At 36.9% G+C, this 26825-nt stretch overlaps 1 protein-coding gene across 8 annotated transcripts in view; it reads left to right on the top strand.

Moving 5' to 3' along the window:
- Positions 1-1483: 1483 nt before the first annotated feature.
- The window catches only part of LOC141398860 (uncharacterized), a 200000-nt gene continuing 174658 nt past the window's right edge, over positions 1484-26825 (top strand). Inside the window, exons 1-2 of one of the 8 annotated variants that reach the window (XM_073976580.1) lie at positions 1484-4495; positions 17404-19716. In XM_073976580.1, the coding sequence (XP_073832681.1) occupies positions 18629-19716 (1088 nt within the window). In that variant the 5' untranslated portion in view covers positions 1484-4495; positions 17404-18628. Of the gene's footprint in view, positions 4610-16811; positions 19717-26825 lie in introns of all 8 variants that reach the window. The other 7 variants (XM_073976578.1, XM_073976577.1, XM_073976576.1 and 4 more) reach the window with 7 other exon arrangements.

The following is a 26825-nucleotide window of genomic DNA, read 5'->3' as shown; positions in this document are numbered from 1 at the left end:
CCGTTTTGATGGCTTCTTTTCTGAGGAGAATTATTCTTTAAAAATCCACGTTTTGATGGCTTCTTTTCTTAGGAGAATTATTGTTTAAAAATCCACGTTTTGATGGCTTCTTTTCTTAGGAGAATTATTGTTTAAAAATCCACGTTTTGATGGCTTCTTTTCATAGGAGAATTATTGTTTAAAAATCCACGTTTTGATGGCTTCTTTTCTTAAGAGAATTATTCTTTAAAAATCCACGTTTTGATGGCTTATTTTCTTAGGAGAATTATTGTTTAAAAATCCACGTTTTGATGGCTTCTTTTCATAGGAGAATTATTGTTTAAAAATCCACGTTTTGATGGCTTCTTTTCTTAGGAGAATTATTGTTTAAAAATCCACGTTTTGATGGCTTATTTTCTTAGGAGAATTATTGTTTAAAAATCCACGTTTTGATGGCTTCTTTTCTTAGAAGAATTATTGTTTAAAAATCCACGTTTTGATGGCTTCTTTTCTTAGAAGAATTATTGTTTAAAAATCCACGTTTTGATGGCTTTTTTTCTTAGGAGAATTATAGTTTAAAAATCCACGTTTTGATGGCTTCTTTTGTTAGGAGAATTATTGTTTAAAAATCCACGTTTTGATGGCTTCATTTCTTAGGAGAATTATAGTTTAAAAATCCACGTTTTGATGGCTTCTTTTGTTAGGAGAATTATTGTTTAAAAATCCACGTTTTGATGGCTTCTTTTCTTAGGAGAATTATTGTTTAAAAATCCACGTTTTGGGGGCTTCTTTCCGATGGGAATTATTCTTTAAAAATCCACGTTTTGATGGCTTCTTTTCTTAGGAGAATTATTGTTTGAAAATCCACGTTTTGATGACTTATTTTCTTAGGAGAATTATTGTTTAAAAATCCACGTTTTGATGGCTTATTTTCTTAAGAGAATTATTCTTTAAAAATCCACGTTTTGATGGCTTCTTTTCTTGGGAGAATTATTGTTTAAAAATCCAGGCTTTCGGGGCTGCTTTTTAGTATTTAAAAATCCACGTTTTGAGGGCTGCTGTTCCTTCTGCTTTCCCTTAAGAGCCACTGTATTGTGTCGTTGACACTGTGCCATCATCAGCTGATTTCTATTGGTGGCAAGGTGTTTTGGCTAAGAGAGCGCGAGAAAGCTTTACCGTTCTTGTTGTTTTAATGGGGCAAATTTTCCTTTACTAGAGAAAGAAAGAGAGATTAAAGATTTCCACGAAGCACCACTCCAAGATGTTACAATGAAGTGGAAAATGTGCAAAAATAACAGTTGTTCTTGTGATGATGACGATACTGAGCGAGTTTGTGAAAATGAGCACAAACGAGAGAGAGTGACGAAGAGCAATAACGACCGGCATATTTGGCAAACAATAACAACAACCCCCACCAGGGATGCCAGATAAGTTTGGTCAAAAATCGGCACTTTTCGGGTGCCAAAATCGGCAAAATCGGCAAAAAATTTTCAAAATCGGCAAAAAATCGGCAAATTAAAAAACATATATTTCAGTTCAAATTATCGCCTTATTTAATAAGCATAAGTTTAAAAAATAACATTTTAAGTACAACAAAACAATTAACAATTCAGAAAACAAGGCAATAATTCAAAATTCAAAAACCAAAATTCATAAACCAAGGCAATAATTGTATATATGAGATCAATATATTTTCAAGTCAGTCAAGCTAAACAAAACGTATACAAATATTGTCTTAAGAGGTTAATTAATAAGGTGATTGTTTTTATACCCTCAGCATTTATGCTAACGAGGGTATATAAACTTTCATACGGGCAAAATGTGCCTCATCGAAATAATGGTTTTAGACCCCAAGTATGTTTGGACGAAATGTGTTTCAAACAATTTGGAGTTGATTTAGCCATGTCCGTCCGTCTGTATGTCCGTGTGTCTGTCTGTCTGTCTGGCTGGTGCGCACGATAAATCTCGAACGGAGCAACCGATTCGGTTCAAAATTTGGCTTTCGTAATATTTTGCCCAAACTTAGTTTAAGTTCGAAGATGGGTTATATCGGTCCACTCCTTCCGGTACCTCCCCCACAAAAGTTCGAAAATGTTCGGAAAATTTGTGCGCACGATAACTCTTGAAGGGAGTAACCGATTTGGCCCACACTTTGTACATCGTGAAAGTTCTACCAGGCTTAGGTGAAGTTTAAATATGGATTCAACCGGTCTACTCCTTCGAGTATCTCCCACACAAAATTTTTGATAAGTTCACTTTAAGACCTGCTCTCGAATCACTTTGATTTTTGTTGAAGCGATTTGCATTCGCTACCTCCATTACGACGGTAAAAGTTTTTTCAAGAGCAGGTCCATATTTCTTGGGAAAACATCCCGAAAGGTGTAAAAAGCCCTATGTCACCATATGTGGTTCTCGAACTGTTCTACCGATTTGGTGCAACATTTGGTCTTCGTCATATTTTATCCAAACTTAGTTTCATGGGACAATACCGGTCCCCAACTTCCGGTACTTCTCCCCAATATTTAAAAAATTTCACTAAAATGTTAGGACGATATCACTTTGGTCCAAACTTTGGATCTCCTAATATTTTGTCAAAATTTAGTTTAACTTCTAAAATGGCCCATATCGGACCTCCCTAAAGGTGAGAACACAATGGATTTTTGTTGCTTATTTTTTCGGCCTCGCTTCAAAGCGCAAAAGTGAAATTTTACTGTTTTCAATAGGAAAGGCCACAACGAAGCGAGGCTTCAGCCACAAAGTTAAAATTTGTTCAACTTTTGAATTCTTCGCCTGGCTTCATTTTTGACATTTCGTTTCGACATTCAATTTGATATAAACACGTGTTCAATGTGAAAAATAGAATTTGGCTGTAATTTTTATGATCGGTACTAATTATTTACGAAGAATTCATATTAAAAAATTAAATTCTATTTGATATATTGAAATAATTATGTTTATAGCGCTCATGAATTTTACGCTTCGATGTGTGATACCAAGAGATAAGCGGCCCAGTGAAGAAATAAGCTAAGCAGGAAAATTAAGCTAAGAGCTGACTGTGTTCTCACCTTAAGGGTACCTCCCCCACAAAAGTTCAACATTTGTGTTAATTCCTAATCCACATTTTTGTCGGCAAGTTCAAATGTTGAAAAAGGGCCACAAAATTCTGAAGAGACGCTAAATACATTCTATCTGTCCGTAGATGAAAGTTTCAATTCAAATTGGCTGAGGGTATACCTCTGTCGGCAGAGCCGACTGACACTTTTTTACTTGTTTTTATTTAAATTTACTTGGCTGAAGAATGTGGCAAGACTAAAATATGTTTAATAAATTTGGACAAAATAGGAAATAATGGTTCAGAATTTGCACATATTAATTCACACACTGTTTTTCAAAATTCTAGCAACTCTACGTTTTTATCTTTAAACAAATTTCTGAAATTTAAACGTGAAAGTTCGCGTGATTCTTGCTTTTCGTTTATGTTTATAAAGCATTCGTATTCCTTTATAATGTCGAAAAATGAATCTTCTGTGCCATTTATTATAAATCTTTGATTTATTGAAGCTAGGCACTTAAATTTATTTTCTAAATTAAACCGCTTCAAAATCTGACAACAAAGTTCAATGTAAAAGTTTGTGCAGTTTTTAATTATTTCCAGTAACCCACTTTTTGACAATTTCGTTTTTTGAACAATTTCCTTGGCGTATATACTGAAGTATATATTTTGGTAATCAAGAAAATTCAAACTGTTTTTATAATATGTAAAAAAATTTTATTATTATTAATCAAACTACTCTTGACGATATACTCGTAGTTGCCTTTGTTATTGTACCAAATTAGTAATAGCAACCACAATTTTCATACAAAACGGAAATTTTATGTGAACAAGTTGCCTTAACTAAAAATCGGCATTTTAGGGGTAAAAATCGGCAAATCGGCATTTCTATTTTTTTGGACTAAAAATCGGCAAAATGCCGATAAATCGGCAAATCTGGCATCACTGACCCCCACACACAAGATGTAACAACACGCTACTACCAAGCGCGCTACACAGTCGCCACCCCTCCCTTCCCCTAAAACAAACAAACAAATGGACGAACATGCCAAGCAAATTGGAAAGCGCCGTCTCAATGTGACGTTGTTGACGTCTCCCCTATCACAAAAAAACGAAATACTGAAACTAAAATAAAATTTCAATACAACGCAAAGCTTTTTTTCACAAATTTCAGTGCAAAATAAACATGCGAGAGTGACGGACAAACGCGCAGTTCACCACCAGCCAAATGTAAAAAAAGCCAGCACAAGCAAATGTGTGAACCAAAAAAAAAATTTTGTTGTGTGTGCCCGGCGCGAAAAGAAAAACAACAAAATAGACGAAAGTTTTCTTAAAGGAAATTTAACAAAAAAAAAAAAAAAAATCAATTTTTGAAAATAATATTTGGTCGTGTCGTGGTCGTCGTAATTTTTGTCGCTCGCTCGCTGACGAGATTGTCTGTCAAGTTTTGAAAACGGCCAAAAAGTGTGTGTGTGTCTTCTCTCTGTGTCACCCCTTAATTTTCCCTGCCCCCAAAAATTTGAAGAGGGCGTTTTCTTAACAATATTTTTTTTTTCATTTTCGTTACGGCCAAGAAATGTAAGAAAATCGTTTGGTGAAAGAAAAATTCTTAAGCAGTGAAAATTCAAAGGAAAAATATTTGAGTACACAATTTTTTTTTTGCAAATCACAACCTTCAAAAGAAAATTGTTTGTTGTGCATGTTAAAATAAATATAATTAATAAAAAAAATAAAAATAAACAACAAAATAGTTGTTAATAATTTATCAAATATAGTGGCGATAACGTGAGTGTGTGTATGTATACCGTATATGGATATGTGCGAGTGTGAAGAAATGTGCAGTGGATGATAACCTTAAGGGGATTACTAACAAAAAAAAAAAAAAAAGCCTGCAAAAATAGCCACAATAATGTGATAAAAATCCAACAACAAAAACTATTGAAAAAATATAAATAACAAAATAAAAGTAAACATAATAATTAAAAATATTTTTTTTTTAAATTAAAAAAAAAATAAAAAATAAATTAAATAGTTAACAAATTTTTGAAAATATATAAAATTAGAGAAATTAAAAAAAATAATAAAAAGTTTATATATTTAAACAATTAAATAAAGAAATATAGAAATTTTAAAATTAAAAATAGTATATTTTAAAAATAAATACATATGTACACGCCACAGACTAATATTAAAAATAAATCATAATTAAAAAATATAAAAAAATATAAATATAAATTAAATTTAAAAAAATATATTTTTAAAAATTGAAAAAAACAAAATATTTAGACAATTAATAAATTTTTCGAAATAAAAAATAATTGTAATAACAAGTAAAAAGTCGTTAAGTTCGGCCGCGCCGAACTTTTTATACCCTCCACCATAAAATAGTCTTAATTAAAATGGAATAATTAGGGTCCTTTTACAATTTTAGGTGGAACAACTTTTCGACAATGGTTAGACTCCTACTGCCTCCCACTATTGCTTAAATTACACTGTGAACACAAATGTTGAGACAGAGATAATTCCTTTTGGAGATGAAAGCCCTTGGTGTGTGTATATTAAAAACCCCGAAGGACAGATGCGCCGTGAATCGAACTTCCGCGTTATGGCGTGAGGAAATATTTGCAAGAGACCCTGTAAGCCATCATGAATTAGCATTATATCTTTGTTTGTTGTTTTTGTAGAGCACTTAAGCAACAGTGAACAAAGATATAACGCTAATTCCTGATGGCCCACAGGGTCTCTAACAAAAATTTCATCACGCCATAACGCGGAAGTTCGACTCACGGCGGATCTGTCCTTCGGGGTTCATAATATACTCACCAAGGCCTTTCTTCCCAAGAGGAATTTTCCGTGCCCCAGACTTTCACCTCCATTTTGTTGCACAGTGTTATCTGATATAATCTAAAAAAATGTGTTCAGCTAGGTGAAAGGTACTACCTACGGGGCTATATAAATTTTTTGGCGGAAAAGTTTTATAGCTGCAGGACACTTCAAGAGTCAAATTGAGGGTAGTTTCATCAAAACAATGTAGAACCTCAAAAATGGACCCATGTTGACGAATTTTAGTGAAGAAATTTCGTGACCACTGAAAATTCCCGAAAATCGGGAGGTACAGTTATATGGGGGCTATACCAAAACATAGACCTATGTTGACGATGCTTGGTGGAGATATTTCATGACCACTGAGAACCTCAAATGGCAAATTACAGCTAGTTCGGTTAAAAATTGTAGCGAAAATTCTCAAAATACCGAAAATCGGGAGGTACCGTTATATGGGGGCTATACCAAAACATGGACCTATGTTGACGATGTTTGGTGGAGATGTTTTATGACCACTGAGAACTTCAAATGTCAAATTACAGCTATTTCGGTTAAAAACTGTAGCTAAAATTCTCAAAATACGCAAATTGGGAGGTACCGTTATATGGGGTCTATACCAAAACATGGACCTATGTTGACGATGCTTGGTGGAGATATTTCATGACCACTGAGAACCTCAAATGGCAAATTACAGCTAGTTCGGTTAAAAATTGTAGCTAAAATTCTCAAAATACCGAAAATCGGGAGGTACCGTTATATGGGGGCTATACCAAAACATGGACCTATGTTGACGATGTTTTGTGGAGATGTTTCATGACCACTGAGAACCTCAAATGTCAAATTGCAGATAGTTTGGTTAAAAATTGTGGCTAAAATTCTCAAAATACCGAAAATCGGGAGGTACCGTTATATGGGGGCTATACCAAAACATGGACCTATGTTGACGATGTTTCGTTGGAGATGTTTTATAACCACTGAGAACTTCAAATGTCAAATTACAGCTATTTCGGTTAAAAACTGTAGCTAAAATTCTCAAAATACGGAAATTGGGAGGTACCGTTATATGGGGGCTATACCAAAACATGGACCTATGTTGACGATGTTTGGTGGAAATGTTTCATGACCACTGAGAACCTCAAATGTCAAATTGCAGATATTTCGGTTACAAATTGTGGCTAAAATTCTCAAAATACCGAAAATCGGGAGGTACCGTTATATGGGGGCTATACCAAAACATGGACCTATGTTGACAATGCTTGGTGGAGATATTTCATGACCACTGAGAACCTCAAATGTCAAATTGCAGATAGTTTGGTTAAAAATTGTGGCTAAAATTCTCAAAATACCGAAAATCGGGAGGTACCGTTACATGGGCACTATACCAAAACATTGACCTATGCCCATATCCTTTGGGATATAAGTTTGTTGATCACTAGGAACCCTAAGTGCCAAATTATAGCTAATTCGGTCTTCAAATGTGGCGAAGAACGTCAAAATACCTTAAATCCGGAGGTACCGTTATATGGGGGCTATACCAAAAAGTGGACCGATATAGCCCATCTTCGAACTTGACCTGCCTATGGAAAAAAGACCCTCGGGTGAAAATTTTCAGCACTCTATCTCAATTATTGCGGACGCTAGAGTGATTACAACAGACGGACAGACGGACATGGCTAGATCGTCTTAGAATTTTATCCTGATTAAGAATATATATACTTTATAGGGTCGCAAATGATTAGTTCGATGTGTTACAAACAGAATGACAAACTTAATATACCCTCCATACTATGGTGGAGGGTATAAAAATGAAAGAAATATATTTAAATGCAAATAATAAAAACCTCCATAATAAATTTTAAAAATAATTTATAATTCAACAAATTAAAAATATAAATTTATTAAATATCTGTTGGAGATTATGCATGAAATGCAACCATGCACAATAAGCAACACATATATTAGCGCCATCTATTTAACTCATATGAAACTATATGGATAGTTGTATATCGATAATGTAATAAAGTAATTATCGAAGTATCGATAGAAAGTTCTAGAGTAAGAACGTTTGGTAATATAAGCGCATGTAAAGAAGCATAAGTTGCCAGTTGAATAAAGTAAGAGTTCCTGCTAACATCCCCTCGAAGAACTAAAGTGTTTTATTCCTGGTGGTTAGACAAAGCCAAACAAATAATACTTCCAATAGGTTATGGGCCCAGGAAGCTCTGGAAAGAAAAATCAAATTGTGTGCCCGGGAAGCTCTGCAGTGAATATCAATTGTGTGTGTCCAATTGAAGCGTGTACCCAGGAGAGCAGCAACAGTAAGGTGTGTCCAAAAGAAAAGTAGCGTGCGTTCCATAGCGACGGTTGTTGTGTGTCAACAACAGAGTTATTGTGTGTCAATAACAGGAGGCTAAGCAGCAAACAAAATAAGAGTGCCAGTGAAGATGAGTTCTTCAATCTACAGCATAGAGAAGCTGGATGAGTCCAACTATGACTCCTGGAGCCTGTGCATGAAGGCGGTGTTAGTCCACCAGGAGTGTTGGGACATCGTGAGCGGCACAACAGCAAAGCCAGAGAAAGAAAATGATGCTTGGAGTAGAAGAGACGAGAAAGCGTTGGCATCGATTATCCTCAGTGTGACTCCAAGGCAGATAGCGTACATCAAAACCTGCAAGACGTCGTCCGAAGCGTGGAACACATTAAGAGAAATCCACATGCCAAAAGGTCCAGTACGGAAAGTGACGCTTTTTAAGCAGTTATTAGCATTGCGGATGGACGAAGATGGCGACATACAAGGGTATGTGTGTGAATTTGCGTCGTTAGTCGACAAGTTAGCGGAGATTGGCATAGAACTCCAAGAAGAACTGTTCGTCATAATGCTTCTTGCAAGTTTGCCAAAATCCTTCGAGAATTTTGTGGTGGCGTTGGAATCGAGGGACGAGTTGCCAAGTATGAGTTCCCTCAAGATAAAGCTGGCCGAAGAAGCTGAACGGAGAAAAGCCACCAGGCACACAGAAAATGGTGAAACTGCATTCATGTCGTATAGCAACCGAGAAAGTAAAATGCGCAGTAATAGTTTATGCAGCAACAACAACAGTGATCAAGAAAATTGTCGTGTGTACAACAACAAAGAATGTGAGCGCACAAGAAAACGAGGGTACAACAACAATTGTAACAGGCGCACAGGCAAGCGAGCGGGCAACAACAATGTAAATGTAAAGTGCTACAATTGCGGTAACAGAGGCCATTACGCTGCACATTGTAAAAATGCAGCAAGAAAGGGTGAGCATGCGTACTCAGCAATGGCAACGGTGAAATACAATAACAGAGGCCCAAAAATAATAGAAAGAGGGAAGACAGTTATGTATGCCAGAAAAGAAGGCAATTTGTTGTTGTACAGCCCGCAGAATGAGAAAAATGTGTATATGCATGCGAATATGCGCAATAAAAATTGGAGGAAGAAGCATCGCATTGAGGAGGGGAAATTCCATGAACATGCAGGCAGGCCAAATAAAAGACAGGCATATCACGGAGAAAAGTGTGAAGCATTTTGAAGTATTGGTTAGTCCAGAAAATGCGATGAAATTATAGACTTAAAATTGAATATGTAAATATCGAAATATTGAATTCTGTAAATATGTAAATATATAGTAGAATATAAGATTATTCATAGTGTGTCTATGTTTAAGAAACATTGTAAGTCAATGTAATATGTTGTACGTCAACAAGAAAAAATAAAGAGTTAGGAATATATGTGTTGAGGAGGGGTGTTGGAGATTATGCATGAAATGCAACCATGCACAATAAGCAACACATATATTAGCGCCATCTATTTAACTCATATGAAACTATATGGATAGTTGTATATCGATAATGTAATAAAGTAATTATCGAAGTATCGATAGAAAGTTCTAGAGTAAGAACGTTTGGTAATATAAGCGCATGTAAAGAAGCATAAGTTGCCAGTTGAATAAAGTAAGAGTTCCTGCTAACATCCCCTCGAAGAACTAAAGTGTTTTATTCCTGGTGGTTAGACAAAGCCAAACAAATAATACTTCCAATAATATCAAATATGCATATAAAAAAATAATGAACCACTCCAAAATTTTATTAAAATAAAAAATAAAAATTTTATTAAAATAAAAAAAATTATTAAAATAAAAAATAATTAAAACAATTTAATTATTTTTTATTTTAATAAAATTTTTATTTTTTATTTTAATAAAATTTTTAATTATTTTTTATTTTAATAAAATTTTTTTAGTGGTTCATTATTTTTTTATATGCATATTTTATATTTAATAAATTTATAATTTTATATATTTTACAAATTAAAGAGAAAACAAAAAATATCACTTAAAATTTTTTTAAAGTAAATAATTTTAAATTTTTTTTAAATTAAATTAAAAAAAAAAAATAAAATAAAATAAAGAATAAAATAATCCAATAATTTTTAAAAAATAAATTATAGTTAAAAAAATTATTTTAAAAATTAAAAAAATATAAAAAACGAACCACTCCAAAATAATTTTTATTCGAAAATATCCTCCACCATAGCGAAAGAAAGCAACCAAAAGTGACACATGTCCAGGATTAGATCTACACAACGAATGTGGTTCCCACGTCGGACCATAGGGAATTTGTATATATAAATGCATGCATATTAGGGTGGGGCCATTTGAACACTACCACGGGCGCCTGGATTTTCTTATTATTGGGATTGCACTGCGCAAAAAAGTCCACTAGACCATATCGACGCCTCCAAATAATAGTATGCTAAGTCGACTTAGCATGTTTTCAAGTTCTTTACATTTTTACATTTTACGTCCTTTAACTTAAATTCTGTCAAATTTTGGTAATGATCGGTCAATCCGAACAGAAGTTATAAACAAATGTTTACTCAGAATAGTAGTGAAGGTCAAAGAAAACTGTAAACTTTGAGAGCTTCTCCTGCAAAACTCACTTTTCAGACTTAGCATACTATTATTTGGAGGTGTCGATATGTCTACGGTGAAAATCGAGCCCACGGATTTTGACTTGAAGTTTCTTTTCAAGGTTTTTTGGATATTTTGAAATGCAAGTAACAGCTAAACCACTGAGATTTTCGATCCAACACAAAGACAAAAATTGTAGCCAAGACAATAATTAAGAACTCTCTAGTACATCGCAAAAGCATTGGAACGTTTTGTCAGGCAGTTATGGCACCCAGAAAGTGCACATTTTTCGGAAAATATCGATAAATTACACTGTGCTACAAAATTTGACTCAAAGTCAGTGGGTGGAAATTTCCTTTTGGAGATGAAAGCCCTTCGTGAGTGTACTAAGAACGCAAAAGGAATTTTTCAGGATAGGTCAAGTTTCTGAGATATAGTTTGACCAAAATATCCATGAAAAAAATTTCAATTCAAAATCCGGGGGCTAAATTTTCACCGTAGACATATGGTCTAGTGGACTTTTTTGCTCAGTACAATCCCAAGAATCAGAAACTCCAGGCGCCCACTATCACTTTTTTTCCTTCCATACAAATCGCCCTGGCCTAATGCATATATCGAATGATTTACATTTAAATGGTATTTATCAAGTTTGGCCTTTGTGATCGGATAATAGGACTTCGAAGGATTTCATGTTTCAATTAGGGTTGGGCAATCTCGTTCAATTGAACGATCCCGATCGTTCAAAGACGAATGAGGTAACATCATAAAAACCAACGTGTGAAATTAAGTATACGCAGTTTTGTCAAAGAAATTACCAGTGTCCATTGAACGAGATTGCCCAACTCTACTCTAGTTTTAATGATTTCTATTTTATAGAATTCCTCTGAGTAGGTCGTCGATTCTATAGAAGTCCTCTGGGGATGGCTTATACTCTTCAGAAGTCCTCTGGGGAGGCCTTAGATGCTGTAGAAGTTTTCCATTCTATAGAGATCGCCTTGGTAGACCTTCTATTCCACAGAAGGTCTCTGAGGCTCCTAGGACCCTTTTATTCTACAGAAGTATTCTAAGGCGGGCTTCTAGTCTACAGAAGTCACCTAGGCAGTTTTGTTTTTCCTTTAGAAGTCCTCTGGAGAAGACCTATATTCTACAGAAGACCTCTAGACAGACGTTCTATTCTGTAGATGTCCTTTATGGAGCTATTCTATTCTACGGAAGTCCTTTGGGAGGCTTAGTATACTATAGAAGTCCTCTAGAGAAGCCTTCCATTCTATAGAAGTCCTCTGGGAGACCTTTTACTATGCAAAAGTTATCTGCGGAGGTTTCTATTTTATTGAACTCCTTTGGGGGGCTTACTATTCTACAGAAGTCGCCCATGGAGGCCTAATATTTCATAGAAGTTATCGAGGGAGGCCTTATCCTCAACCTGGAAGCTATTCTATTCTACGGAAGTCCTCTGGGAGGCTTAGTATACTATAGAAGTCCTCTAGAGAAGCCTTCCATTCTATAGAAGTCCTCTGGGAGGCTTAGTATACTATAGAAGTTCTCTGGAAAAGCCTTCCATTCCATAGAAGTCCTCTGGGAGACCTTTTACTATGCAAAAGTTATCTGCGAAGGTTTCTATTTTATTGAACTCCTTTGGCAGGCTTGCTATTCTGCAGAAGTCGTCAATGGAGGCCTAATATGTCATAGAAGTTATCAAGGGAGGCATTATTCTCAACCTGGGAATTTGGATAGGTCCTATGTTCTAGAGAAGACCTCAGTAGACGCTTTATATTCTATAGAAGTCCTCTAGGCGGGGCTTCTACTTTAAAGAAGTTCTCTGGGGAGGCCTTCGATTCCATAGATATCCTATATGGTAGGACTCAAGGGCTCTTAAAACCCTGCGCGCCTAAGAGTACGGTTTTCCAGACTACAAAAGTCATCTAGGAAGAAGTTATTTTCTTGAGAAATTTTCTATGGAGGCATTCTATTCTACGGAAGTCCGTCCTTCGGGAAGTCTTCTAGGCAGGACTTCTATTCTGTAAAAGTCCTTTGATAAGGTCTTCTATTCTAGAAAAGTTCTCTGGGGAAGCCTTCGATTTTTAATATTCTATAGAAGTCCTCTTTGGAGTCCTTCTATTTTGCAGAAGTCCTATAAGGAGCCTTTCTCTTCAATTTGGGAGGACTTCTATTCTATAGAAGTCTTGTAGGGAGGCCCTTTATTCTATAGAAGTACTCCTGGAGGTATTTTCTCTATAGAAGTCCTCACCGGATGCTTTCTATTCTATATTAGTCCTATAAGGAGGACTTCCATATTATAGAAGACTTTTAAGGAGGCTTTCTATTCTATCGAAGACCTCTGGGGGCATTTTCTGTATAGTAGTCCACTAAGGAAGCCTTCCGTTCTATCGAAGACTTTTAAGGCGGCCTTCTATTCCATTGAAGTCCTCTAAGGAGGCCTTCTATTCTATCAAAGACCTCTAGGAAGCATTTTCTCTATAGAAGTCCTCACAGGAGGCCTTCCATTCTATCGAAGACTTTTAAGTAGGCCTTCTATTCTATAAAAGTCCTCTAAGGAGCCCTTCTATTCTATCCAAGACCTCTAAGGAGACTTCTATTCTATAGAAGTCCTCTAAAGAGGCCTTCTCTTCAATTTGGGAGTTTGGGAAGGACTTCTATTCTATAGAAGTCTTCAGGGCAGGCCTTTTATTCTAAAAAAGTTCTCTGGTGAGGCCTTTAATTTTATAGAAGCTCTCTGGGGAGGCCTTCAATTATATAGAAGTCCTCTGGGAGGCATTTTCTCTATAGAAGGCCTTCCATTCTATCGAAGACTTTTAAGGAAGCCTTCTATTCTATAGAAGTCCTCTAAGGAGGCCTTCTATTCTATCGAAGACCTCTAAGGAGACTTATATTCTATAGAAGTCCTCTAAAGAGGCCTTCTCTTCAAATTGGGAGTTTGTATTCTATAAAAGTTCTCTGGTGAGGCCTTTAATTTTATAGAAGCTCTTGGGGAAGGCCTTCAATTCTATAGAAGTCCTCTGGGAGGCATTTTCTCTATAGAAGTCTTCTAAGGAGGCCTTCTATTCTATCCAAGACCTCTAAGGAGACTTCTATTCTATAGAAGACCTCTAAAGAGGCCTTCTCTACAATTTGGGGGTTTGGGGAGGACTTCTATTCTATAGAAGTCTTCAGGGCAGGCCTTCTATTCTATATAAGTTCTCTGGTGAGGCCTTTAATTTTATAGAAGCTATCTGGGGAGGCCTTCAATTCTATAGAAATCCTCTGGGAGGCATTTTCTCTATAGAAGTCCTCTAAGGAGGCCTTCCATTCTATCGAAGGAGGACTTCTATTCTATAGAAGTCCTCTTAGGAGGCCTTCTATTCTATCGAATACCTCTAAGGAGACTTATATTCTACAAAAGTCCTCTAAAGAGGCCTTCTCTTCAATTTGGGAGTTTGGGGAGGACTTCTATTCTATAGAAGTCTTCAGGGCAGGTCTTTTATTTCAAGAAAAGTTCTCTGGTGTGGCCTTTAATTTTATAGAAGCTCTCTGGGGAAGCCTTCAACTCTATAGAAGTCCTCTGGGAGGAATTTTCTCTATAGAAGTCTTCTAAGGAGGCCTTCCATTCTATCGAAGACCTTTAAGGAGGCCTCCTATTCTATAGAAGTCTTCTAAGGTGGCCTTCCATTCTATCGAAGACTTTTAAGTAGGCCTTCTATTCTATAAAAGTCCTCTAAGGAGACCTTCTATTCTATCCAAGACCTCTAAGGACACTTCTATTCTATAGAAGTCTTCGGGGCAGGCCTTGTGTTCTATATAAGTTCTCTGGTGAGGCCTTTAATTTTATAGAAGCTCTCTGGGGAGGACTTCAATTCTATAGAAGTCCTCTGGGAGGCATTTCTCTATAGAAGTCCCCTAATGAGGCCTTCAATTTTATAGAAGTTCTTTTTATTTTATAGAAGTCCTCTAAGGAGACTTCTATTCTATATAAGTCCTCTAAAGAGGCCTTCTCTTCAATTTGGGAGTTTGGGAAGGACTTCTATTCGATGGAAGTCTTCTAGGCGGACCTTGTATACTATAGAAGTCGTCTGGTTAGGCCTTTGATTCTATAGTAATCCTTTGGGGTTGCCTTTTATTATTTTATAAAATTCTTCTGGAAAAGGCTTATATTCTATAGAAGTCCTCTGGGAGGCCCCATTCTATAGAAGTCGTTTAGAGAAGCCTTCCATTCTATACAAGTCGCATGGAGAGGTCTTCTACTCTACAGAATTCATCTGAGAGCGCTTATACTCGTATTCTATAGAAGTTCTCTAGGGAAGTCCTCCATTCTAGGGAAGTCCTCCATTCTGAGGAGGCCTCCTCTCTACATAAGTTATCTGGGAGACCTTCTACTATACTCAAGTCCTCTATTGAAGTCGCCTGAGGAGGCCGTCAACTCTACAAAAGTTCTCAGAGAGGTCTTCTACTATGCTCAAGCCCTCGACAAAAGTCCTCAGAGAAGGGCTTAAACTTTACAGAAGTCCCATGTGGAGGCCTTCCATTATATAAAAGTCGCCTGAGGAGCCCTTCGATTCTATAAAAGTGCTCTATTGGAGCTCCCAATTCTATAGAAGAAGCCTGGGTAGGACTTCTACTCTACAGAAGTCTTGGGGAGGCCTTCTATTCTATAGAAGTTCTCTAGACAGGCTTTGTATACTATAGCATTCTTCTTCCCATTTGGGCGTTTGGGGAGAACTTCTCTTCTATAGAAGTCTAGGCGGACCTTGTATCCTATAGAAGTCGTCTGGCCAGGCCTTCAATTCTATTGAAGTTTTCTGGGGTGACCTTATACTCTATAAAAGACTTCTGGAAAAGGCTTCTATTCTATAGAAGTCCTCTTGGAGGCCCCATTCTACAGACGTCCTTTAGAAAAGCCTTACATTATATAGAAATCGCATGGAGAAGTCATCTGAGAGCGCTTATACTCATATTCTATATAAGTCGTCTAAAGTAGTCCTCCATACTAGGGAAGTTCTCCATTGTAGGGGAGTCCTCCATTCTGAGGAGGCCTCCTCTCTACATAAGTTATCTGGGAGGCCTTCTGCTATACTCAAGTCCTCTGGGAGGACTTTTGTTCTATAGAAGTCCTCAGGTAAGGGCTTGTACTTTACCAAAGAACCATGTGGAGGCCTTCTATTATATAGAAGTCCTCTAAGGAGCCCTTCGGTTCTCTATTTGAGCTCCCCTTTCTATGGAAGTAGCCTGGGTAGGACTTCTACTCTACAGAAGTTCTGGCAAGGCCTTCGTTTCTATAGAAGTTCTCTAGACAGGGCTATACAAAAGTCCTATGGGACCCAAAGAACCTATTTTATTCCACAGAAGTACTCAAAGGATGGATTTCTTTTTAAGAGAAAGCTTCTAGATAGACTTTATATTCTAAAGAAGTCCTCCATTGAGGCCATATATAGGAAAAGTCCTCTAGGAATTCTATAGAAGTCGCCTATGGTGGCCTTCTCATCAAAGTACAAAGTCTATAGAAATCCTCTGGAGATGCTATCCATTCTATAGAAGTCGCCTGGGGAGATCTTTTACTCTACAGAAGTCCTCTGGGAAGGTCTTCTATTTTGGGAAAGCCCTGCAAGCATTAATTGCTATTGCGGTCTCAAAAATTCTCTGGAGTACCTTCTGTTCTATGGGGAGATTTTTTATTCAATTGGAGTCCCATTGGGAGGCCTCATATACCATACAGGACTTTTAGGGTTGCATTCTTTTCCAAGGGAGTCCTGTTGGGAGGTCTTCTATTCGATAAAGTGTTCTAAGAAAGTCTGCTTTTCTTCTAGTGAGGTTTTCTATCCTACAGTAAGGAAGTCGGTCTTCTAGGTTTGTTTTTTTTTCTATGAAAGCTTTCTAGAGACACATACTGGGGAAAACCCATCTACTTTAGTTTGGATCTTTAAAAAGGAGACAAATTTCATGCCATCTTTCCCATGGTGGAGGATATTACAATAATCGTATGTAAATATAAACATTACGCACAATCGTATTTATCGTTGTATATAAAATAGCCTTAAAGCTTTCTGCAAAGCTTTAAAATTTTGGCAAATTTATGACGCTTCAAAAAAAAAAAAAAAAAACGCAATTTAAAACAAATAATAAAATTAAAGACTTCATAAATCTTTTCTACAGATTGCCGATGATCAGTTTTGAACGAAACACCCACCACAAAACAAAAAAGCTTAAAGCTCTATGCAATAATAATTTACAAAGTGAAAACAATAAAAAAATATTGCGAATAACAATAAATATTATTAATGCAAAGAAAAAAAAACAAAAAACAAAACAACCAAACCAAAGCTTTCATCATAAAATACCAAAAAAAAAGTAAAATACTCCAAAAAAGCTTTCAAATCCAAAAAGTCAATGCAAAAAAGTGATATTTCGAAAGAAAAATTTGCTAATTCTAATAGTAAAGTGCGGCATTAAAACTAAGGAAAGTCTTTGAAAATTGTGTAACTTTTAACAAAAAAGCTCTACACCAAAAAAGCTTTCAAAACAAATTACCAGATATTCTAAACCAAATATTAGTGTGACAAATTAAGGAAAAAAACTTCTCTTTAATATCAAGTTTTTTAAGAAGAAAATCTTTTTTTGAAAAAGCTCCAGATTACACAAAGAGGCTCTAAACCTAAAAAGCTTTCAAATCAAATTACCAGATATTCTAAACCAAATACTAGTGTGGAAAATTAAGTAAAATAACTTCACATCAAGTTTTTAAGAGGAAAGGCTTTTTTTAAAAGCTTCAGATCATGCAAATTGGAAAGCCTCGAGAAATTTAAAATAAAAAAAAAACCAACAAAACATCATTAAACGACTGGCAAACCTTGAATATGTTGGAAAAATAGCACATCTTAAAAGCAATTTAAGTGAAAAATATTAAAACAAAGCTCCAAGCCATTTAAGTTGGTGAAAATTAAGGATCGGAAACTAACAGGCCAAATTTGCCTAAAAATATAAGTCCTTAAAAAAAACACAAAAAAGCTTTTTATATAACAGCTTTTAAACGGATTTATGGGTTTCAATAACTAAATATTAAACAATAAAAATCTTAAATAAAATAAAATAAAAAATATTAAAAAGCTTTAGAAAATTAAAAAAAAATACAAAGCTTTCAAGGAAATTCAAAAAGCTTCCTAAGCATCTAGTGACAGGTATAAAGCTTTCAAGGAAATTCACAAAGCTTCCTAAGCAACTGTTGACATTTTGGGAAAAAAATCCCAACCCCGTAAAAATTCCCGAACGAACTTTGAAAAAGCTCTTCCTTATAAAAAGCTATCAAGAGATATGGAAAATCTTGCGGAAATAAAGTGCTAAATAGGAGAAAATATTTAAAATAAATTAAATTAATTGGAATTTCGGAAAAAGCTACTGATAGAAAGCTTTTAAACAACTAGTGTCATTTATAAAGCTTTCAAGGAAATTCACAAAGCTTCCTAAGCAACTGTTGACATTTTTGGGCAAAAATCCAAACCCCTTAAAAATTCCCTAACGAACTTTGAAAAAGCTCTTCCTTATAAAAAGCTTTCAACAGTCATGGAAAAGCTTGCGAGCAAATAAAGTGCTAAAGAGGAGGCAATATTTAATAGAAATAAATCAAATTGGAGTTTTGGAAAAAAGCTGCTGACAAAAAAAGCTTTTAAGCTAAATTTTAAAAAGCTTTTGGTGAATACCTATAACAAAGTCATACAAAAGAACCAACATTGATTGTGATTATTAAAATTAAACAAAGCTCCTCCTTCCCCTCTAAGTAAAGCTTTAAAGCTCCACAATTAAGGATTACAAATCATATGTCCTACTAAAGCTTTCCACTTTCCATACCGCAAAAATGGCTCGCAAAAAGAAATCAACCAAAGAAAATACCGAAGAAGAACCAGGAGCCAGTGCTGCTGATGCCACACTGCTGTGTTTGCCCCCGGAAAGGCCACAACGCGTCAGTTTGGATGAACGGCAACTCTTTCATGCCAGTGACAGCGAAGTGTTTGATGTTAAAACCCAAACCCAAGAGTTGCAGAAAAATAAATCCAATCTCTACTTGATTAAATCCTATTCCTTTATTGACAAGTCCAATGTTCGACGGCCCAAAAACTTAAATATACCACAAAAACTGCAAGAGTTTGAGAATTATCACACCATGCTCTTGGAGGAGGCATCACCGGTCAAGGAGTCCAAGGCTCGCTTTGAGAAGTCAACCAAGAAAGAAAAGAAATCCAAATCCTCCAAGAAGGCAGCCAAGGCTGCGGCCTATGACTTGTCGGAGGACTTAAAGGAGTATCAGGATATTTTGAGGAATCCGAAATTGATTTTGGAATATGAGGGCACCCCCACCAGCAAGGCTGGCTCCAGTTCGCGCCAAAGACCCCTAACCATTAACATGGACAATCCTCACAAACCTTTGGTTAAATCCAAGACCACGGAGGATATTGAAACCTCACCTCAAATGAAACGAGAATCCTTTATACGCTACAGCTTACAGTCCATACGTCGCAGCTTTTCTTCCTCCAAAAAATATCAAATATCTTCTTCTTCATCATCTTCGTCTTCGGCTGCTTGCTCCTCGGCCTCTTCCACCTCTTCGTCTTCCTCGGGGGCCGAGAATAATAGCTTTAAAAAACCCAAAAGCAAAAATAAAGAAAAACAAAAGCTTGCATCTGAGGCCCCCAAGGATGCGGATTGTAATTTGGCCCAAATTACATCAGGCTGTGATGAAAATAATTTAATGGAATCGCAGGTTGCTAAAGAAGTTATGCAAGCATCTAGTTGCTGCAGCACAGTGGATAATGCCAACAACACAACTCTGAATTGCAACAGCAACACCCCTTTGACCTTAGCCGCCACCGCCAACGCCTCAGCAGCCTCCAATGCAGCCGGTTTGGCTGTTTTACAAGAGGAAGATGAAAAGGATTTACAAGAAAGGTGGGTACAGTTTACTATGCTAAGTATTTTTACACACATATATTCCTCTCTTACCTCTCTCTTGCCATAGTCTCCCCATTTTTTTTCTTTTTCTGCTGCCTACAACACCTAAGGAAAACGTGTTGTTTTTTCGTTTGCATCTAGTTTGGGGATGTTTGCCATGCCTTTTTGCTCTTTATGGATTTGTTGGCAAATATCCTTAGAGAAAAAACAACAACAACAGCTCACATCTCCTACTAGGATACACATGCCAAAGCTTATAGCATTGAGAGCGAGCTAGAAATTGAGGGAAAAGTTCAAGGTCATTTTGTTTTGCTATCATAGTTGGAAGGATTTCAAAGTGTATTTTCAATTCAATGAGTGGAATTTTGTTTGCTTCCATTCTCGTTCTTCTTCTTCTTTTTAAAAAATCCTTTGTGTGTTTTCCATTTTTGTTTTTTTGAAGAGCAAATATTTTGTTACTACCTACCTCCATGAACAAACTTATGAATGAACTAGAAAACGTTTAATGCCATGGGGGATGCGAGGATAAAAATATATTTTAAATCTTTTGTATGCGGAGGATATACAGCTCTCAAAAGAGCAAATAAATATGAAGAGTGAAAGGGAATCAGGAATTCTTTTCTCAGGGAAATTCCATCTTAAAGACATTCAAAGGACGTTGCTGGACAATTTCAGGGTCAAATGGATCTCCTTGGAGGCCAAAAACTTATAAAGTTCTGGACTGAAAGGGAGAAATTTGCGGTTCTTCGAAGATGCAGTGGACAAAATCTTATAAAGGGCATTTAACGGCGTTCCGCAACAGCAGTCTCTTGCTATGGAGACCTTCAACTATATAAAATTCGTCTCCTATTGACATTTTCTATGACCTAGAAACCTTCATTTATGGAGAAGAAGTATTCTATGGAAGTCTTCCCCTAAGAAGTTATCCCTTCCTATATAAGCCTCCTCACTCACAGGTCTTTTATTCTAAAAAATTTCCTTGGGGCCTTATAATTTCTTGAGACTTAATTAAGAGGACTTATATTAAAAACATGGTTATTTTGGACACATTCTTTCACACGGAACTTTCTTTTCAGCCAAAGCCTCCTTTGGAGGCTTTCTATTTTAATAAAACCTTCTTTGGAGGAGGATTTATAGTCTGTAGAAGCCTACTTTTGAGATCTTATAATCTATAGAAGCCTCCTTCGGTGAAGTTTGGTTCTCTAGAAGCCTCATTCGGATCCATTATTTACATAGAAGCCTCCTTTCAGACATATAATATTTTAGAAAAGTCTTCTTTGTCAGTAATAGACTTCAGAAGGATTTTCATTGTCCACATTGAAGATCCACTGAAGAATCTTTTTTATTCATAGAAGACCCCAGAAAAGTCTTCTCTTTCCATGGAGGACCTCAGAAGGATGCTATTTGTCAATGGAAGACCTCAAATAGTCTTCGTTGCCCATAATAGACTTCTCTTCCCAGAATAGACTTCTCTGTCCATAAAAGAGCAAAGAACAGTCTTTTCTGGCCATTGAGGACTTCAGAAGGAACCTCTTTGTCAATGCAAGACCTGAAAAGAGTCGTCATTGCCCATAGTAGTCCACAGAATAGTCTTCTCTTTAAAGAAACCACATTAGAACAGGCTTCTCTGTCCATAAAGCACCTCAGAAGTATCGTTTTTGTCAATGGAAGACATCAGAAGAGTCTTCTCTGTCCATAGAAGTCCCCAGAATAGTCTACTCTGTCCAGATACGACCTCGGAACCGTCTTCTCTGAACACAGAAGACTCCAGACGAGTCTTTTCAGTCCATGGAAGACCTCCTAAGAATCATCTTTGTCAATAGAAGACATCAGAAGAGTCTTCTCTGTCCATGAAGCACCTCAGAAGTATCCTTTTTGTCAATGGAAGACCTCAGAAGAGTCTTGTCTGTCCATAGAAGTCTTCAGAATAGTCTTCTCTGTCCAGATACAACCTCGGAACCGTCTTCTCTGGCCACAGAAGACTCCAGACGAGTCTTTTCTGTCCATAGAAGACCTCAGATTTTTGATACCTCAGAAGTGTCTTCTTTATTTAGAAGTTTTCAGAAAGGTCTTCTCTGTCCACAGAAAGATCCTCTTTGTCAATGGAAGACCTCAGAAGAGTCTTCTCTGTCCCTAGAAGACCTCAGAAAAGTCTTATCTGTCGATGGGAGACCTTAGAAGGATCCTCTTTGTCAACGGACGTACTCAGAAGAGTCTTCTATGTCCGTAGAAGTCGTCAGAATAGTCGTCTCTGTCCAGAGACGACCTTGGAACAGTCTTCTCTGTCCATAGATTACTCCAGAAGAGTATTTTCTGTCCATGAAAGACCTCAGAAGGATGCTCTTTGTCAATAGAAGACCTCAGAAAAGTCTTGTCTATCCATAAAAGAGTCTTCTCCATTCATAGAAGTCGCAGGAAAGAGTATTCTCTGTCCATTGAACAACTTAAAGCATCATCTTTGTGAAGAGAAGAACTCAAAAGAATCTTATCTGTCTATGGAAGTCCCCAGGGGAGTCTTCCATGTGCATAAAAAACCTCAGAAGAGTATTGTCTGTCCATAGAAGTCCTCAGAATTGTTTTCTCTGTCCAGAGACGACCTCAAAACCGAAGGAAGGATCCTCTTTGTCAATAGAAGACCTCAGAAGAGTTTTCTCTGTCCATAGATGACATCAGAAGATTCTTATCTGTCCATAGAAGATCTTAGAAAACTCCTCTTTGTCAATGGAAGACTTCAGAATAATCTTATCTCTCCATAGAAGACATCAGAAGAGTCTCCTCTGATTTCTGATACCTTAGAAGTGTCTTCTTTATCCATAGAAGTTTTCAGAAAGGTCTTCTATAGAACTCCCTTTCTATTCTAAAAACCTTAGCTGAAAATCTGCTTTCCTTTAGAAGCCTCCTTTGGATGCATCTTTTTTATAGAAGCCTCTTTGGAGGACCTTTATTTCATAGAAGCTTCCTTCGGAAGTCTTATTTTCAATATAAAATACTTCTTTTGAGGCTTTAGTTTATTTAGAACCCTAAATCAGATGCTTGTATCCTACGAAGCCTACTTTGTAGGTCCTCTATTCGATAGAAGTCTTCTTTGGAGGACTTCTTTACTATTGCCTCCTTTGAAAATCGTATATTCTATAGGAGCCACCTTTGGAGACCTTATATTAGATATAAGCCCTTTTCTGAAGCCTTTTATTCTATACAACCCTCCTCTGGATCGCTTGTCCTCTAGATACCTTCTTTAGGGGCCATATATTCCATAAAATCCTCCTCAGAAGGCCTTCTATACTATAGAGCCCTCTTTGAAGGGCTTCCATTTTAAAGAAGCCCCTTTTGGAGGCTTTATATTTTATAGAAGCCTTCATTGGGAGTCTTATATTCAAAAAAGCCTCCTTTTGAGATCTTTTAGAGACATCTGTATTTTATTGAAGCCTCCCTTTGGAACCACATATTTAAATGAAGCCTCTTTTTTCTGCTTTCTTCTTTCAAAATCTATTTTCGATGACTGCTATTCAAAAGAAGCCTCCTAAGGAGGACTTATATTTCAAAGAAAAATTCTTTGATGTTCTTTTATTATAAAAAAACCTCTTATAGGGAACATCCATACTAAAGAAGCCTCCTATGGAAGCCATCCATTCCAAAGAAGCCTCCTTTGGCAGCTTTCTATTCTAAAATATCTGCTATGGAGGTCTTCTATTCACAAAAACTTACTTTAGAGACCTTCTTGTCTAAAAAAGCCCCACTTTGTAGGCTTTCTATTTGAAAGAAGTCTCTATTAGAAGTCTTCATTTCTAGAGAAACGTCCTTTCGAGGCCGTCTATTCTTTGGAAGCCTTCCATTCAAAAGAGTTCTCCTTGAAGGCCTCCGTTGAAGGAAGCCTCCTTCAGAAGTCTCCTGTTCGTATGGAGGTTCTATTGGAAGTCTTTTTTTCTAGATATGCCTCCTTGGGCAACTTCAATTCTAAAGAAGATTCCTTTGGAGACCTTCTATAATGAAGAAGTCGCACTGGAAGTGTTCTATCCTAGAAATGGCTATTCTAAAATATCTGCTATGGAGGTTTTCTATTCAAAAACCTACTTTAGAGACCTTCTTGTTAAAAAAAAGCCCCCTTTGTAGGCTTTCTATTTGAAAGAAGCCTCTATTGGAAGTCTTCATTTCTAGAGAAGCGTCCTTTCGAGGCCGTCTATTCTTTGGAAGCCTTCTATTCAAAAGAATTCTCCTTGAAGGTCTCCGTTGAAGTAAGCCTCCTTCAGAAGTCTCCTGTTCGTAAGCAGGTTCTTTTGGAAGTCTGTTTTTCTCTAGTTATGCCTCCTTGGGAACCTTCAATTCTAAAGAAGATTCCTTTGGAGACCTTCTATAAAGAAGAAGCCGCATTGGAAGTGTTCTTTCCTAGAAATGGCTATTCTAAAATATCTGCTATGGAGGTCTTCTATTCACAAAAACTTACTTTAGAGACCTTCTTGTCAAAAAGAAGCCCCCTTTGCAGGCTATCTATTTGAAAGAAGCCTCTATTGGAAGTCGTCATTTCTAGAGAAGCGTCCTTTGGAGGCTTTCTATTCTTTGGAAGCCTTCTATTCAAAAGGATTCTCGTTGGAGGCCTCCGTTGAAGGAAGCCTCCTTCGGAAGTCTCCTGTATCTGCTATGGATGTCTTCTATTCAAAAACGTACTTTAGAAACCTTCTTGTCTAAAAAAGCCCCCCTTTGTAGGCTTTCTATTTGAAAGAAGCCTCTATTGGAAGTCTTCATTTCTAGAGAAGCGTCTTTTCGAGGCCGTCTATTCTTTGGAAGCCTTCTATTCAAAAGAATTCTCCTTGAAGGCCTCCGTTGAAGGAAGCCTCCTTCAGAAGTCTCCTGTTCGTAAGCAGGTTCTTTTGAAAGTCTTTTTTTTCTCTAGTTATGCCTCCTTGGGGACCTTCAATTCTAAAGAAGATTCCTTTAGAGACCTTCGTTAATGAAGAAACCGCATTGGAAGTGTTCTTTCCTAGAAATGGCTATTTGAAGGGTCCTTTGTAGGCCTTCTATTCAAAGGAAGCCTGCTTTGGATATCTTATATTTAATAGATGCCTCCCTCGTTGGCGTTCTGTTCTATAGAAGCCTTTTGTGGAGATCTTCTATTCTTAAGAAGCCTCCTTTGGAGACCTTCTATTATTAAGAAGCCACATTCGTTGGATGTCCATTAAGATAAATTCGTATTTAATTAGTGAAGACACAAATCACTCTAGCGAAGACACAAATCACTGTAGCGAAGACACAAAACACTCTAGCGAAGACACAAATCACTGTAGCGGAGACACAAAGAGCTCTGTTAACGTTTTTGCTAACAGCGCGTTAACAGACTAATCTTAATGTTAACGCAGCTATTCAAAAATGGGTTTCTTTGAAAAAAAAACTCTTTTTTAGGGTCTTTAAGGAAAATTCTGCCAGGCCAAAATGGGTACTAATATCGCGACATCGGCCAATATTTTTTAAAGATTTTACTAGCGCAGGGGATAGCTGTTTCCATAAGCTTTCCATTGGTACCCATGTTGTTCCGGCAGAATTTTCCTTAATATCCTTAATATCAAAATAATTATCCTTATTACAGGGTTTATAGCTGTCTCTATAAGCTTTCCAATGGTACCCATGTTGTCCCGGCAGAATTTTCCTTAAAGACCCTAAAGAAGATATTTTTTACAAAGAAATAGCTCTGTTAACATTAACAGTGCTCTGCTAACGCGCTGTTAGCAAAAGCGTTAACGAGCTCTTTGTGTCTCCGCTGCAGTGATTCGTGTCTTCGCTAGAGTGATTTGTGTCTTCGCTAATTAAATACGAATTTATCTTAATGGACATATTCCTTGGCCTTATACTCTAAATAAACCTCCTTTGGAGTACTGCTATTCTAAAGAAGCCTTCTATAGAGGACTTCTATTATGTACAAGTCTCTGTTGGAGGAAAAAAGTCTCCTTTGGAGGCCTTCTATTCTATAGAAGCCTGCGTTGGAGGCTTTCTGTTTTAAGATGTTCCTTTGGCGGCCTTCTATTCGTAAGATGTCTCTCTTGAAGCCACATTCGTTGGCCGTATATATTCTAAAGAAACCTCCTTTGGAGACCTTCTATTCTAAAGAAGCCTTCTATAGAGGCCTTCTATTATGTTCAAGTCTCTGTTGGAGGAAAAAGTCTCCTTAGGAGACCTTCTATAGAAGCCTGCGTTGGAGGCTTTCTGTTTTAAGATGCTCCTTTGGAGGCATTTTATTCGTAACATGTTTCTCTTGAAGTCGGTTTTCCTTTTTTCAAAAGGGGTTCTATGGAGGCCTTCTAAGGAGGCCTTATCTTCTAAAGAAGCCTCTAGTGGAGGCCTTCTATTAGGAAGAAGCATATTTCGGAGGTCCCCATTTGAAAATCCTCTTTCCTAGAGATGAGAGGTTATAAGGAAGTCTCCTTTGATGCCACTTTCTTTTCCACAGAAGACAACTTTTGAGGACTTCTATCCTATCGTTAGAGGATTTACATTCTAAAGAAGCATCTTTTGGATGCCTTCTACTTTAAAGAAGCTTTCTTCTAAGGCATCGTATTCGTAAGAAGCTTATTTTAAATGTCTTCCTTCATACAGATGGCTCTTTGAAGGCCTTCTATTCTAATGAAGCATCCCTCGGAGGCCTTGTATTCTACATATGCCTCCTATGTTGGCCTTATATTATGAAGAAGCCGCATTTGGAGGTTTTATTTCCTCCTTATTTCCTATTTCCAGGAGCCTTCCCCTCCCCCCTTCGAGGCCTCCTTTTCTTAATAAGTCTTCTTTGGAGACCTTGTTTTCTTAGGACGCATCCTTTGGAGACCTCTTTAGGAAGCCTCTTTTTCTAAAGAAGCTTTTGTATTATGAGAAAGCCCTACTTTGATACCAATTTAAATTTTTCTTGTCCATAGATGCCACCTTTGGAGGACTTCTATTATATAGAAATCTGCTTTAGAGGATTTCTATTCTAAATTAGCTTCCTTCTGAGGCCTTCTATTCGCAAGAATCTTATTTTGGTAGTCTTTCTTTCTAGAGATTTTTCCTTTGGAGGCCTTTTATTCTAATGAAGCCTTCCTTGGAGGCCTTCTATTCTACGGAAGCCTCCTTTGTTGAATCCTTTT

This window comes from Musca autumnalis, unplaced genomic scaffold (assembly GCF_047663935.1).
Source record: "Musca autumnalis isolate F117 unplaced genomic scaffold, ASM4766393v1 scaffold_3, whole genome shotgun sequence".
NCBI classification, from domain to species: domain Eukaryota; kingdom Metazoa; phylum Arthropoda; class Insecta; order Diptera; family Muscidae; genus Musca; species Musca autumnalis.
This window is presented reverse-complemented; position numbering and strand designations above follow the sequence as displayed.